This window comes from Heliangelus exortis, chromosome 2 (genome assembly GCF_036169615.1).
Source record: "Heliangelus exortis chromosome 2, bHelExo1.hap1, whole genome shotgun sequence".
In the NCBI taxonomy this organism is placed as follows: Eukaryota; Metazoa; Chordata; class Aves; order Apodiformes; family Trochilidae; genus Heliangelus; species Heliangelus exortis.
The window spans coordinates 49,494,365-49,510,570 of NC_092423.1; the positions used below are offsets into that span (position 1 = coordinate 49,494,365).

Here is a 16,206-nt window from a genome sequence, read left to right on the forward strand (position 1 = left end):
ACTGTTTCCTTGAGGATGAATTCTTTTCTTTAAAATGAATATTGATGTAATTATAGGTGAATGAAAAGCAATTAATGGAGGTTTATTTCCATTGCAGACTCCAGTAAGATACACAAAGACTCTGCTTTTACCAGTTGTTCTGGTGGTTTTTGGGGTAATCATCAAAAGGGTAAGTGATTTAGTGAATCCCCATTACCTTGGATTTACTTTTTAGGCTTTTTTGAAGAGTTCACAATTTCTTTTTGTAATGGGTGTGGTGGAGTAACCTTAGTTGGCAACCAGGTGCCTGCCAAGTCAGGCCAGTGCATCATTGCCCCTTCTCAGCAGAACACAGGGAGAAAAAGACTTGAATAGGCTAATGGGTCAAGATGAGGACGGGGAGATCACTCACCAATCTTCTGTCATGAGCAAAACAGACCTAAACTTGGGAAGATTTAAAAAAAAAAAAAATTAATTAAACAAACAAAACTGAAATCACCTTTGCCTCGTCTCCACCACCTTCTCTCCAGGCTCAATGGGTTCCTCTCACAGGCTGCAGTTCTTTAAGAACTGCTGCAGTGTGGGTACCCACAAGCTGTGGTTCCTGCCAGGAGCCTGCTCCTTTGTGGGCTCTCTAGGGGTTGCAGCTTCCTTCAGGGCAAGTCTACCTGTTCTGGCACGGGGTCCTCTACAGACTGCAGGGTGAATTTCTGCTCTGCTGCAGTCTTCCATGCACTGTAGGGCAGAAACCTAAATTGTCATGATCATCTCCACAAGCTGCAGGAGAAACTGCTTCTGGTGTGTGGAGTGCCTCATCCCTCTCCTTCACTGATCTTTGGTGTTTTCAGGGTAGTTTCTCTTCCCTCTGTCTCACTGTTCCTTCTTAAAGGAACTGCTTTTGTTTTGTTTTTTTTTTTACTTTTCTTTGAGTGTGTTATCAACAGAGGCATCTAACAGCATCACTGGTGGGCTCAGCTTTGACCACTGGTAGATCCACTTTGAAGCCGCTTTCAGGTAGTGGCAGCCCCATGTCTCTTCTCACAGAAGCCACCTCCACAGCCTGTCAAATACTAAAACTTTGCCACAATGCAGGTAGATCCAATACAGGTTTTCGAAAATATTTGCTGGAAATTCAGTTAGTTTAGATCTAACTCTTTAGTTAGATTTTTGCAATCAGTAAGTCCTGAGTCAGTGCTAAAACTTTTTGATGTTAAGCAGCAAAAAAATCCTGTTACTTAGTTGATGAGTACTATAACTGAGGTTTATAACTGCTTTTGTAAATTTGATTGTGTATAATTTGTGTAAAAACAACTTAACAGTTTACACAGGAACAGAAGGCATAACAGCTAACTGTCTGGCTAATTACACATCCTCAAGAAGAATTTTTAGCTAAAACATTGTGTGTCTTTATCTTAGTATTATTTCAAAATGAGATTACCCAGGTGTAATTTAATTTAGCAAATGTTGAAAATGCTTTAGAATGCTTTTGAATATTTATTCATACTTTTCCTTGGCTTTTGTTTTCTTCAGGTAATTAAATATCTTATGTGGGTCTTTCCTCAGGCAGGCCAACCTGAAAGGTACATATTGTCATCTTCTTCTGAATTTTCTGCTGGAACTCTGTTTGATTTGCTATATGCTAAATAAATCAGAATTCTACATGATATTGGTCCTTTCTGAAGGGTAAATTCTGTCCAGTGACTGAGTGGCTTGCATATACTATATGTGGTATTTTTATAGGAATCATAACCCTTTTAACCCCAAATTTTCTATTTAATAATTCAATTTTCTGCTCTGTTCATACAGTATTTATTTATGTCCCTATTAATTTTTATCCTATAAGTAATGAATGCAAATTCTCTTGTTCACAAATTTATTTATTCTTTTGAAGGCTATAAAGATACCAGAGTTTCATCTTTAGGAAGGGATCCCAACTCTCTTATTTTTTAAATAACATTAAAAATGTTTTCAAAGTGTAATGCATCTTCTACCTGTGGCAGCCATTTGGCATTATTTATTGATCAAAAAGCAAGCAGTGAATTTGTTCAGTTGAAAGTTGTCCTCTCCCCAACATATATTTTTGCTTTGTTTGTTTTTTTTTAAATTTATCACTAATCCTTTCGCTGGTCAGTGGAAAGTCACATTTCAACAAATGTGAGCAGGATTCAGCATCCTGTCTTCACAAGTGCTTTTGGAGAACAACAAATGTACATTTTTCTTACTCCACTCACATTTGTATTTCATTCTGAGAATCTAGAACCAATCTATGTAGTACCTGAGTAAATTACTAATGCTTTTGGTACCAGTGCTCTGTGTTTTTTATATTACTGAGGCTTCATTCTCTAAATAAGCTGTTCCATGTACGAAATAATTTGTGGAAGTAATTAAAAAACTGCTAAAATTAATTTTCAGATTTCCTGATAGACCCTGGGACTGAGGAGGATAGTTATTGATTTGCAGTATATTTCAAAGCTTGTTTTGGAGTGGAAAACAAAAATCTTTGTGGGTGTTGACTCATGCTTACCCTGATTAGTTCAGTTGTCTATAGCCACTAGAGATAACTTCAAAGAAAAAGCAGTGCTTCTGAAGTGCACAACCAAATAATGGGATTTTCTGGGTTGTTTTTTCTTTTTTTTCAGAGACGAACGTTTTAACCATGGTGAGGTAAGACTCTTTCTGCGTAAATGTATTCATATGTTCCCCTTGAATACTTGGTGCTGAAATACAGGTTGCAATGGTCTGATCCTGATACATAGTTTATTTGAAGGTAAGTATTTGCACCTTTTATTCCCTCAGCTTAAACTGGTATGTCCCCGGAATAACTGGAATATTGAATGGTGGTAATGGTGGGGTGTCAGTGCAAGAGAGAAATCTTTGGACACTACCTCTAGCAGTACAGAAAGACACTGAAATTAGGCTGGACCCTCCATTTTCCCCCTAAACACTAAGGAAATGAGTTTCTTTACCAGGGTTTCACATGATAGATGATGTTTAAATTCTGATTGGCAGTATGCTATCATGAAAATCTGCATGTGGTTCTTTTAATAAAAATAAACAAAAAATAATATTGAATGGCAGCTTTGTTATGTGATTTCTTTATTTGTAGTAAGTCAGCAAAGACAGTACAAAACTTTGTTACAGCAGCTAATTTATGGTTTGTGTTATGAGAGAAATCTCATGCCACTCAAAATATCATAATCAGTTAGATAAAAGCACTGATTGCAAAAATGCATCTGTGATTTATGAACAGCACTTCAACAAAGAACATAGATTCAATGTTAGGAGCAGTGGGTGACATCTTTGCTTTTATCCTTTCCTGAGAATACTAAAGCTGGCTGCCTGTTATGGTGTGAGTGTCAAGGATATTGTTTCATTTCATTAGTTCATTCTTTCATTTTGTACCTAGATACTTTAGGTACTAAATAGCAAAGTCTCTTCTATAAAGAGGTTATACTAAAAATTCTGCATCTGTTATTGCCTGCTTATGTTGCAGGATCTTTTGTATAGCTAGCCATTTCTCCAGCTCGTTTCTGTTGCTAATGTTTATCCTTCCTGTTGTTCTGTAACTTAGCATTACTATATAGACTTTAGAAAAAAGATAAAGTCCTTCTCACTATCTGAAATGTGAAGATGTGTAACTTAGACTCATTTTCAGACAAGGTCATTATATAAACTATCCTGAAAATGAAGTTGTATGTTTAAGACAAAAGAAAACTATGCAAGTATTATTCTTTTCTAATTTTTTTTGTTGTTTGTTTTTTTTTTTTCCAGCTGGTGTATCATGCATTGCAGCTGTTGGCATACAGTGTTTTAGCAATTTTAATCATGAGACTAAAACTATTTCTGACACCACATCTATGTGTTATGGCTTCCTTGGTGTGTTCAAAGCAGGTAAGGTGTCTTTTTAATCCTGTAGCTATTTCAGTACTTGCAGTACTATCCAGATACTAGTCCTAAAACAAATTTCTGTTTGTGTAATTGCTGAATCTGAGTATACCAGTTAAAACTAAAATAGATTATATTGCCTGTCAAAAATGTGATTAAAAATGTTCCATTCTCCTCTGTCCCCAGATAAAGCAAGTGTCTTATTTTATGCAGCTTGTCCTCTTACATCATTATAGAGTTATTATTTATGCTCTGTATTGAGCTTGAGCATAGAGAGACATTCACTGGATTTTGCTGAATTTACACATTTCAGTCCCATTGAAACTTTTTATTGACTAATAATTTTATCCAAACAGTGTTTGACTGTTTACGCTCTGTTTTCACAGCTCTTCAGAGCTTATCATTTTGCATATTTTTTGTGTATTGAATCTTTCCAGAAGTATAGTTTTGAAGTCTTGCATATTGAAAACATTAGTCTTAAAAACCAAAAGTTGTATGCCTTACTCAGACTTCACTCTCCTAGCTTGAAGTCATCCGTAACATAATCTGTTACTGTATTTTCTCCAGATATAAAAGATCTTAGAATTGGCTTTCCACGTTTCAGTATCTGTGTTTTTGAGATGTGAACTTGATTGTGTCTAAGTAGCTGTTCAGGAGCTTTGCAGTTGGAGCAAAAGTAGGATAAGCAGTCTGTTGTCTGGGAAGCAGACAGGGAGGTAGATTGAAATCTGTCTGAAGAGCTGGGCCCAGAGCAGTGTTATGAAGTCTGATTGAAGGACCAGTAACTAGTGATTTACCCTAGGGGTGAATGTTGGATCCAGTCCTGTTCAACGTCTTTGTTAATGGTCTGGATGACAGGGCAGAGTGTTACCCTCAGCAAGTCTGGTACAAAATTTGGGAGGGGTGGCTGGCACACTAGGTGGATGTGCTGCCATGCAGAGGGCCCTCAACAGGATGGGGAAACAGGCTGACAAGAACCTCATGTGTTTCAATAAAGGGAAGCACCAAAGTCCTGCACCTGGGGATGAACAGCTGCAGGCACAGGTAGGTGCTGGGGGCTGCCCATTTGGAAAGTAGCTTTTCAGGAAAGGACCTGGAGTTCTGGTGGACACCAGGCTGAACATGAGCCAGTAATGTACACTTGCTGCAAAGAAAGCCAGCTGTATCCTGGGCTACCTTAGGAGGAGTGTTACCAGCAGATTGAGGGAAGTGATCCTTGCCATCTGCTCAGTATGGCTGAAGCCACAGCTGGAGTTCTGGGCTCCCCAGTACAAGAGAAGCATGGACATACTGGGAAGAGTCCAGCAAAGGGATGACTGAGGGACTGCAACATAAGGAAAGGCTTGAGAGATCTGGGGCTGTACAGTCTGTGGCTTAGGGGAGAATCTTAACGAATATTTACAAATACCTGAAGGGACAGTGTGGAGAAGACAGACTCAGACCCTTTTTGGTGGTGCCCAGTGACAGGACAATAGGTAATGAACATGCACTGAAACATAAGAGGTTCCTTCTGAACATCAAGAAACACCTTTTCCCTGTGACTGTGACTGAGCACTGGCACAGGTTGACCAGGGAGGTTGTGGAGTCTCTGCTCTTGGTGATATTTGAAAGCCATCTCAAACAGTTCAGAGCAGTGAACTGTAGGTGACCCTGGAGGGAGGCTGGACCAGATAACATTCAGAGGTCCCTTCCAACTTCAACCATGCTGTGGTTTTGTAGAAAGTGTTATTTACATCACACAAAGTATGTGTCCCCTATTTAAAGAGTGAAAGATTATGATTAGAAGTGATTTGGGATTATTAAGAAAATAGAGATGATCTGGGGAACTCATTGAAAAGTCTATAAGGAGACCACCACTGTGAGGATGAGTGGGAGAAAGAGTCTGGTGCTAAGAACTGTTGTGGACATAATACAGAAGAAAGAAAGAGAAAAATACTTGACAGAGTGGGAATACTGTAAATGGCTGGGAAAGAATATTTAGGATTTTGGTCAGAAACCTTGGTCATTATGTTCAGCTGTTCTTGAAAACTGGAGAAGTAGAAGAGTAATGTTACACAGTTCAGTACTCAAAAATTTAGAGTGCCAGAATTTAAGGTGTCTGTACAACTTTTTTTGTCTGTCTTGTGCATATGCAGTGTGATACAAACTGTAATGGCCAAAAGACATAATTTTCCCCAAAATACCTGTGGCTGAAGTCTGTCCTAAAAGTGAATGAGAGTTGTATGGTGAAGACAAATACTGTCTGTGTAATGTCTGACACCTGGGTCATACAACTGGAAGATGAGTGAATGAGTCAGAATTATGCAAAGAGGAGAAAGCTGTCTCTTGTTAAGGCAGCTGAAGGAAAGATTGTTTCCCAGAAAACAGGATTGCTTTCCTGGATGTTCCTTCCAGGAAGGACAGTTCTTTATAATACTGGGCAGGATACACAGTATCAGTCTGCTTAAATGTGGAGCTCATTACTTTCCTGAAGCTCGTTTTGTTACTTGGCATTGGTGGAAGTGTGGAGTGTCTGCCAATATGGAATGGATCTCTACCATGAACATCATAAAATGCTTAAAAAGTGTCAAAAAATCTTTAAAAAATAACTTTATTTATCCACCTTGTTAACTGAATTAGGACTTAGGATATATTTAATTTCCTCTACGCTTTCTTTTTTCTCCCAGCTTTTAGTAGTTGAAGTACTGTTGTCCTCTTAGGTGGTCTGGTTGCTTGAGTCATAGCAGTTAGAGTGTTATTAAATGTTTCTAAATGAACTTTCATGGGGTGTTTCTGAGTAATTTGAAATGAAGTTGCTTTTCACAAGTCATGCAGGCAAAAAGGAAAAAAAAAAATATTTTCTTCTAACATTCCGACAACTGTAGAAAATCCACGGAGGCTTAAGGACAACACATAGTCACCAATATGGTTAAAGTGAAGTCATCTATTAACAATTAACAATTAAATTTTTTATATAACGATATCTTGCAGGTGGCTATATCTTGGCCACAAATCCTGTTCTCACAGAACTTCTGCTGGCTACATCATTATCCTGTTATTCTCCTTTTCTGCTGCCAGCTCCCTTATCTATTTCCCATAGCTCATCTTTCAGTAACCTTGCAACTGGACCTCAAGGCCCTTAGCTTACTCTAGCTAAAGCTAAATAGTCAGGATTGCTCACATGTCTGTTTTCTTCCAAACAGTTTCCCAACAGACAACAGTGACAATATAAATTAATTCTGTCCACAGTTAATTTGATCTTAATTCTTCTTGTAACTGTCTGTTCCTACACTAAAATTGATGGGCTTTCCTACCCTGGTAATAAGGAAATTTTTTGGTAGAATTTTCCAGTCGATGAAGGGTATTTTAGAACTAAAGTTATTACTGTATTTTGTGACATAGAAAAAGGCCACTCAGCCTTCTGAGAACTGACAAACGAACTCTGAACTGCTTTTTGTGTTTGTTTGGTTTTTTGTTTTGGTTTTCTTTTTTTGTTGTTTCTGTATAGAGAAATAATTTCAGAAATAATTTCTGAAAGACAAAGAAAAGTACCTTGCAACTGGTAATGTCCAAAAAATGAGCTGTTAGGAATGGTTTCTGTTAATATGTAGACACATTGGCTTTTTTCCATATAGTAAGATAGCTGCTACATGGTGAATCTGTAAAAGTTTTCAGCTGGTGGGGGGTTTTTTTGGGGTTTTTTTTTTTTTTTGAGTACAGTAATTCATCCTGGGTCATTGTGAATTTTGGTATAGTAATGCATCTGAAATCATCAGGCCACTTAATGAAAAATGTTACTTTCGGTTATCATTGTGTTCTGAATCTTGGAGAATGCTACGTTATCACTGCCTAAATAGTGGAAGAAGGACAGGTTCAGAGTATTTTATCAGTATTTTATTTTCTTCTGCTTCCAACTGCATTTTGGCCCTTCAGTGGTTCTGCTGTTACCTATAGTTTTAGAGTGAGTAAGCTGCTCAGAAAACTACAAAGGCAGATAATAACCTATGCTGGAAGCTGCCTCTGGTGGACCAGATGGCTCAGGTCCAGTGACTTTTTTCTTCCCCCTATGCAGAATCATGAAAGAGTAGTTGGCTTGAAAGATACAGGTCTTGAATGCTAGGAAAGGTAAGGCTTTAGATCACTGCAGTTTGGACAGTTCTGTGCAGAAGATGATAAATGACCAACTTCCCCATACAGTGAGATCTCTGATTTTTCTCTCCCTGGCTTGGGCCTTGGGAGAAGCACATACTTGTGCTCAAGAGTACCCAACTTTAGGTAAACAATGTAAGTAAAAATAAAATTGATTCCCTTGTTATCAGTGAAGTTTCTTTTTCCTGTTCAGCATGTTCCCTAGGCTGGTGCTGATTCATGCCTGTAAAAGACAAGCCGATTTTTAAATTCCTTTTTTTTTTTTTTTTCCTAACTGATGTACCTAATGCTCAATAGGGAGTGGCTGGTAATCTTCCAGGTATATATAATACACGACTGGCTTCAGCGTGAGAGACAGGGGCCCATAAGGCTACTGAGCTGCTATAGATCAGACCATTCTCAAGTTGCTCTGACTTAGGCAAGAAAAGGGAAAAGAAAGTTTTTTGGTTTTTTTGGTTTTTTTGTTTTTTGTTTTTTGGTTTTTTTTTTTTTTTTTTGGTAGGTTCAGGAAAATATCAAGTGGTTTTTAGTGAGCTTTTCCTTTTCTATTGGATGCTGAGCAGAAGTGTAGTATCCCAGGGTTGACAAATCTGACTTTATGTGCAATGTTGAATTTTACATAAAATTTTAGGTGTTTCCATAAATTAACAAGCAACAAGTTGTTTTTAAAGATGCAAGAAAAAGTTAAGCAAATTTTGCATTTGTAATTGTCTTGTTGAGGTCAAAACTAACCTTTCATCTAGGAGACCATGAAAGTTTACCTGCTAGGTGTGTGTTAGAATATTTTCTCTAATTTTCTATTTAATTTCTTTTGAGGCTATACATAGCTGTTAATCAGCTGTCTTCCAAACAGTCAGCCTGAGATGAATATTTGTAACACAAACCAAAACCAAACAAAGAGGCAAAAGACATATTAGAATTATTCAGCTCATGGAAAAGGAATTTTATATGTTCTGTTCTTTCAGCCCATTGGATAAATCTGTGTACTTTCCATTACCTCACTGTTGTCATTTGTTTTACCTGATGTACCATAAAAATGGTAACTGTTTTCATCTGCACGTTTCCTCATTTGGTTAGGAGTAGTTATGTATTATTATATGTTTATATATTATGTATACATGAAAATTTTGAAAGCAAAGAAAAGTAGCTGGATAAGACTTAATATAGTCTTTCGACAAAACCAAAAAAACCTTGAGGTGATATAAAAATCTCGTGAGGAAAAGCATTCTGCAGAAGAAATGTTTCTTTTTCATTGCTTATTTGTTCAACCATTCTAGGTACTTTGAGCAAAATGTGGTAAATTTAGATATTTTGAACATTAGTAAGGTTTTATAAAAGCATGAGAGGAATGTGGTGATTTTTAAATTTTTTATTTATTTATTTTAATTCCAAAGTTCTAATACATCCTTTAAGTGAGATTTTTGCAACTGTTGGTAAAAAGGCGGTGTGGTCATGAAGAGCAGCATACAAACAACTCAATTTCCCTTCATTCTTCCAGACCTGTGCAGTGGTTAGGCATATTTCATATATTAAGTTTCTATGGATAGTATTGCTGGTCTTGTTAGAGTGTTAAGCAAAATCTTTGAGGATGAGAGTAGAGAACACAGTATTTTTTGAGGTGGCTTCAGAATTTTAATAATCTAAAGTAGTTTACAGTCAGTTTATATAAAAAAGGTAACATATACTATGTAACTGGAGTAGTCAGCCTAGTGAGAGGTTTTACTGTGAAGCTTTTTTGTCATTTCATGTTTCAATTTTAAAAATGGAGTAAATGTAATCTGAATGTAGTGCATTTATTTAGAGATACTTTGTATTGTAACTCATTAGGTCTTTTATAGAGAAATAAAAATTGCACTGCATATAATATCACAGAATTTTTGTCCAGAAATTAATTGCTTCTTGCATTTCAGTTGTTTGGATGGCTCTTCTGTAAAATCCAGCCCAAAACATTGGTCTTTGCTATTTTAGCATTGATGGCAATAGAGGGATCATCAAACCTCCAAACTCAGTGGAACATCATGGGAGAATTCAGCAATTTGCCACAGGAGGAACTGTTAGAGTGGATAAAAGTCAACACCAGACAAGGTAAACTATTCAATAACTTGCTATGAATGGCTGAAGAAGTACTGCTACTATTTGTGGCTTTGTCTTGGGCTGTGCTAAAGCCATGGTTCAGTCACATGTACTTGTCTATATAGAAGCTATCTCAAATGAAAAATGCTTCATTTGTAAGACTCCAGGCCACCAGCCTGGAGGTTCTAGCAGCTGGTGTAGTATTTCTGCAACAAAAGTGGTTTTGCAAAGTCTAATTAAAACAGGTTTTTACATAAATTACACCGATCTTGTATGTGAGTCATAATTTTGCTAGATTTGAAGTGTGTGTATGTTGTGGTTGCACTTATGCTTGTAGTAAAATGAGTAAAAGTGCCAAGAAGCCAGCTGGAAACAAAATAGTTACCTCTTTAACAGTAAAATACTTGAAAGCTGAAGTGGACTGAAGTTGCATTGCTTACTTAACAGTGCCAATTGTTAAGTGTATGAAATGCCAAATAAAAATGTGTTGTCATAAAGAATATGCAATTCTATCCATTCAAGAGAAATATGATGTGTTAAATCTCTTTTCTTAGCTATTTAGTTATCTGATGATTTACACTGAGTTCAGGCTTTTAAAAAAAGTGATTTTTTTGCATCTTCTGTTGGTGCCATTTAAGGCTTTTTCAAAAGGAGTACCCTACCCTCTTTGTTTTCCAATGGAACTACTGTTTAGATATTTGAGTATGGCTTCTCTGCTTTTAGTGCTTGATTCTTCATTTCAAGCATGCCTTTCATTCTGTATTTCAGATGCAGTTTTTGCAGGGGCAATGCCTACAATGGCAAGTGTGAAATTGTCTACACTCCGTCCTATCGTAAATCATCCTCACTACGAAGACGCAGGGTTAAGGTAAATTAAAGTTGAGGATTTGTTGAGTTTTTTGCTATTAATTCTCTTAATGTCGGAAGTACACAGTAGGAATGGTGTTGTGTTGCATTTGTAAAATCTGTTAAAAACCCATAGAACTTGATTTGTTATTTTAAGATTGGAAACACACTTAGTATTTCTTCAGGATTTGTTTCCATCAGAAAAGATGTACTGTAGGATAGATATGGCTTCAAGCTTCTATACAAAAAAAATCAGAATGTAATTATGGAATTGGAATTAATGTGTACTACTATATTCTTTCTTCATTCTAGTTACTCCTGAAATTTTAGATGGATTTTATTTTTTTTTTTTTCTTGGTAGCCAATTCATTCCTATTAGCTAATTTGTGATTGCAAATTTTTTCATTATAAAATACCCTAAGTATTGAAATATTAAGATGTCGTATAGAAAATTGCTTTGATCAGGTAGGGTCAGCTGCACCAGCTGTGTCTCTTCCAACTTTTTGTGCATGCCCAGCCTTCTCACTGGTGGAATAATATGAGGAGCAGAAAGTGCCTTGACTGTGTAAGCACTGCTCAGCAATAATTAAAACATCTCAGCATTATCCACTCTATTTCCTGCACAAATCCAAACACAGCCTCATACCAGCTACAATGAAGAAACAGAATGCAGAAAACTCTGTCCCAGCCCAAACCAGCACACGAAACCAAAATTTTGTAATAAAATTATTGAGGTTTGTACTTTGTTATTTTCAAAATTGAGGTATTTTTCTGAGTTTAAAATTATTTTATTTGGCTTTATATTTTTAACATTCCTACATTGGTCAGGCAGTTGGACTAATACATCACTGTAGGTCTCTTACAACTGACCTGTTCTGTTGTGTTCTCTTCTGTTCTATTCTAACTACAAAAATAAGGACAAGGGTATATTTGGGGAAAAAAAGTTAGATATGATAATGTATCAGAAAATAAATAGGAGATAATGACATCATGCTTTGCACAATAAAAGGAGAATATTACTGGATAATACAAACAGGATTTTGATTTACAAGTGATGATTTTGCTTGGTTCAGCATAGACAGGCATTAGGTCTTGCATTCTGTGGTTTAAGAAGTCCAAACAAGTGCAATGAGTATGATCTTTTGCAGAGAGACTGGATAGATGATTTATTCTGGTCACCTCCAGTCCAGGGAAGGTTGTTTCTAACCTTGAATACCATATGGTAAACGCATTGCTTTTGACATCTTTGCATTTTCTGTTCACAGTAACCTCAGGTCTTGTTACAGAGTTGTCTCCTGCTACAGAAAAATCAAAGGGCTGGATAAGTTGTTCTTTAAATCATTGTATTTGTGAAGAAATTATCACATTAAGAGCAAATGGTGTTACTAACTTAAATTTCACTTTAGCCTAGCTTTTTTGTGAAATAGAAAGCTTTCCTGTCCAGTCTAAGGTTAAAGCTTATATTTTGATGCTGTGTTGCTAGTTAACTTGTATCTCTCTTTTTGAAGGGCCAGAACTAAAGTAGTGTACTCCATGTACAGTCGAAAACCTGCAAAAGAAGTAAAAAGAGAATTGGTAAAACTGGGAGTGAATTACTATATTTTGGAAGAGTCATTGTGTGTAAGCAGAAAAAAGTGAGTAATCTCTATCTCTCTGAGAAGAATCTTAGTCAAGTATGTAGCCTTAAGATTTTTATCAGGTAGTAGTTTTGAAATGTTGATTTGTTGAATTGTTGTGCTTTATTAAAAGTGTCAAAAATAAAATCTTGTCCAGCATCTCCAGATATTAGTGAGTATACCTCACTGTACCTACACCAGCAACCTTGTGGTCTTTGTGTGCACTAAAAAGCTCTATAGGATATATTTTTAAACTTCACTGTAAAATACAGGAGGAATTCACAAATGAAACTTTGCATGTGATTTTTGTGTGAAAATTTGTGTGATTCTGTGTGGAACAAGTTGTTACTCTGTGGTGGCAAGGATAGATGTTTGTGTGTAATGGAGGCCTTGTATGAATAAAAGGTGCAGCCTAGGAGATACTTTCAGCACCAAAATATTATGACCATTACTGATAAATGCTGGGGGTTATCCCTTTTAAACTGCCCATATGAAAAAACGATACACTTTTTTCCCCAATTTGGCCTTTAAAACACAAATTAATTAGGATTTTGTTTTTTCCTTTTTTTTTTGCATTTAGAATAAAATTAATTTAATCTTTTTCTTTGCTATTATCTTTGAAAAATTAGGAAATTCTCAGTAATTCTAACTTTGAAAGATAACTGCACAGGGAATTGGTGTTGATTATGTGTCTTAATAAAAAAAGCAAGAAGTTATTACTACTCTTTTTAAAAAGGTGTTTTATTTCCTGAGTTTTCTGTGAAAATGGTAGGTGTGTGGAATTCACCCTCCATTTTATAGGAAGTTTTAAGGGTTCCTAATAATATATATTGTATAATTTGAGCTGGTTTATATGGTTCCTCTTCCGGATACTTTCTTATTGCTTATGTAGCCATAAAAGCAGACAAATTCTGCACATTCTAACTACTATATTTATTGGTTTTGTAATCTAATAAACATTCCTAGTATAAAGGCAAAATAAAAAATAAATAATGTAATTGAATATTTATAGCAGGGGTTATAAAAGTGAGTTCAGCAAGCTGGATGTTTTTTGTGATAGAATTTCTTAATTTTTCTTTTTATATTATTTTCTTCTTATTTATATTCTTTTCTTTTTCTTTACGTGTTTTCTAGGCCTGGTTGCAGTATGCCTGAAATATGGGATGTTGAAGATCCTGATAACAGCGGCAGAATTCCTTTATGTACCCTTATGAGCAAGGATTCCAGGCCATATTTCATCACTGTATTTGAAAACAGCAATTACAGAGTCTTGAAGATTCCAAAGGAATAACATTTCAGTGCAAAGAAACACGAGTCTTTCAACTTTTTAACCTAGTAACTAGAAGAATTATAAATCAGAAATACCTTTTGTACCAGACTTAAAATGGAAAAACGTATTTTAATTTTTGCCATTTTAAGTGAATTCTGATTATAGAAAAATCTTAAACCTAACAGTTTGGATTTCTATTTCAGGGTCAGTCCCTTGAGATTTGCTATGCAAATGATTATATGTTTGCACATTTTATTTTACACTGATCCAAAAAGAGTTAAAAGTAGCTGTGGAAAGTAACTCCATTCTCAAAACCAATAATATTGTGAAATGGGACTGTCAGAGTGTTTTAGCAAAGCAAGTTTGTTTCAGGCTTTAGTGCTAGCAGCTAGGAACAAAGGAACAGTGCTATAGCATCTGGCATCACATTTCTCATGTCACTTTCATTACCCATCTCCCTTCTGGACAAGGTGATACTAGAAATTCTCTTTAGCGTCACGTAGTTCCTCGAGTTGTGTCAGAGAGAGAGAGAGGCATTTTTTCTTTGAGAGGATTAAGAACATTTGTCATTTTGGATCACTTTTAACACATGCTTTTAAGCTTGCTTTTGAAATGGAAAAGTTTGTATGCAGACTTGAAACTTGATTATTTAGGTGCATGTTCTTGGAATCTTACTGATATTAAAAAAGACTAATAAAGGGTAATATTTGCAGTGAGCAATAGTTTAGCTTCTCAGTGTCCAAGGTTTTTTAGCATTCTTCTGCATTCAGAATAAGCTGGCATAATATACATGAAATTTTTAGGGAAAATGCTTTATTCAGGAAAAATCTGTCATAGCCTTAGAAAGATACTGAAATAAATCCTTCACTGCCTTAACTAGACCTTCAGCGCCTAACTTGATAAGAAATTAGTTTCAAAATTTACACCCTATTTTCTTTTCCCATTTATTAGATCCTGCCTGGAGTCTTATCATCAGCATTAAAGAAAAACTAAATTTTAACCCGGTTATGATATGGGTGTAGTCAGTTGTGTGGGTATAATTGCACCAAAAATGTTAGAGTGGATCTGTCATCTCACCAACATTTTAGGTTGTAAAGAATTTAGAGAACTCACTTTCCAAGATACCCAGTGCAAAGGCACCCTCTAGTACTTTAACTGTCTTGATAGAATTTTTGTATGTTTATTGCCATTGGGAAGTATCACAGTAATTGTGATTACACAGTAAGAGACTTCTGAAGTCTAATGTAATCTCATCTATGTTTTGGTTTTGGTTTTGGTTTTGCTTGGGGTTTTTTGTTTTGGTTTTTTGTTTGGTTTGGGTTTTTTTGTTGTTGTTCAGACATCAGTCTATTGATAGGACTGGTCTTTTTAGCCCTAATAGCATCTAGCAAGATTAGATGCTTTAGGAATAACATCTGTCACAGCTATAACAGTATCAGTTAAATGGGAACCTATGATAAAGTAATAGTGTAACAACTGATCAGTATTCTAGACTTATTATTTTTTTAAAATCTGTTTTAATGAAAGGGTGAGGGAGAATGGCTGCAAATGTATTAGCTTTTTAACTTTTACAGGATAGATTTTGGAAAAATTTCTATAAGGGAACTCACAAAAAGGGCTTTTGGGAAGTCACTTTTAAAAATGTTAATTGAATTCAAGGAAGCAGGAAAAAAATCTTTATATAAATATTGTGACTAGTGTTACAGCACAAAAAGGTACTGTATTTTTATGAAGTTTATGCCAACTGTTGACATGTACTTACGTGGTTAAATAAAAAAGAAAAATATGGAAATTGTTCCCATGTTTCTGGAGGATGTTACATTTCTGCTCTTGTCTCTTGAACTGGAATTTAATACAGTTGCCACAGGTATGATTGAAGCTGAACCCACACACCTCCTTTCAACGTCCTTTCTATTTGGAATATCAGTGCAGAAATATGTGAAGAACATAATGTGAAGAGCTGCAGTAAAACAACATGATATTTTTGAACTCAAAAGGTTAAGGTGCTCCTGAATTGATTCAGCAGCTGGAGGAAGGGATCCAGATCCGAACTGCTCTTTGTGCTTTTCTGTGTAAGCTTTGCTGTAGTAAGAGGAAAGAGTAGGATGGCAGATCTGATGTGAAAGGAAAACTTCATTAATAATAAAGTTTAAATGCTAAGGAATAATTGCACTTTGAGTAAAATTAAGACTGAGGACATAAGGTGTCTTGCAGAACTTGTAAATCTGAGAATGGTCAGCTATGCAGTAGTTGCTCGGGCAGCAAAACCTCTCAGTGCTGTGACAAACAATTCCTCAGCTATACCACATAGGTCAGTTTTATTTCAGTACAAAGTCAAACTTAATTTTGATAAACTCTAGCAGAGCTTTAAGATGACCCACTGGGTGGAAACAGAGGAGTAGGTTTACA

The 16,206-nt window shown here is 35.9% G+C and overlaps 1 protein-coding gene across 2 annotated transcripts in view; it reads left to right on the forward strand.

Moving 5' to 3' along the window:
• The window catches only part of DPY19L1 (dpy-19 like C-mannosyltransferase 1), a 49,563-nt gene extending 33,974 nt beyond the window's left edge, over positions 1-15,589 (forward strand). For both annotated transcript variants that reach the window (XM_071736063.1, XM_071736064.1), the window contains 8 exons: positions 98-169; positions 1,510-1,559; positions 2,619-2,643; positions 3,751-3,870; positions 9,903-10,077; positions 10,834-10,933; positions 12,420-12,545; positions 13,662-15,589. In XM_071736063.1, coding sequence (XP_071592164.1) covers positions 98-169; positions 1,510-1,559; positions 2,619-2,643; positions 3,751-3,870; positions 9,903-10,077; positions 10,834-10,933; positions 12,420-12,545; positions 13,662-13,818 — 825 coding nt within the window. In that variant the 3' untranslated portion in view covers positions 13,819-15,589. The remainder of the gene's footprint in view (positions 1-97; positions 170-1,509; positions 1,560-2,618; positions 2,644-3,750; positions 3,871-9,902; positions 10,078-10,833; positions 10,934-12,419; positions 12,546-13,661) is intronic.
• The last annotated feature ends 617 nt before the right edge of the window (positions 15,590-16,206 follow it).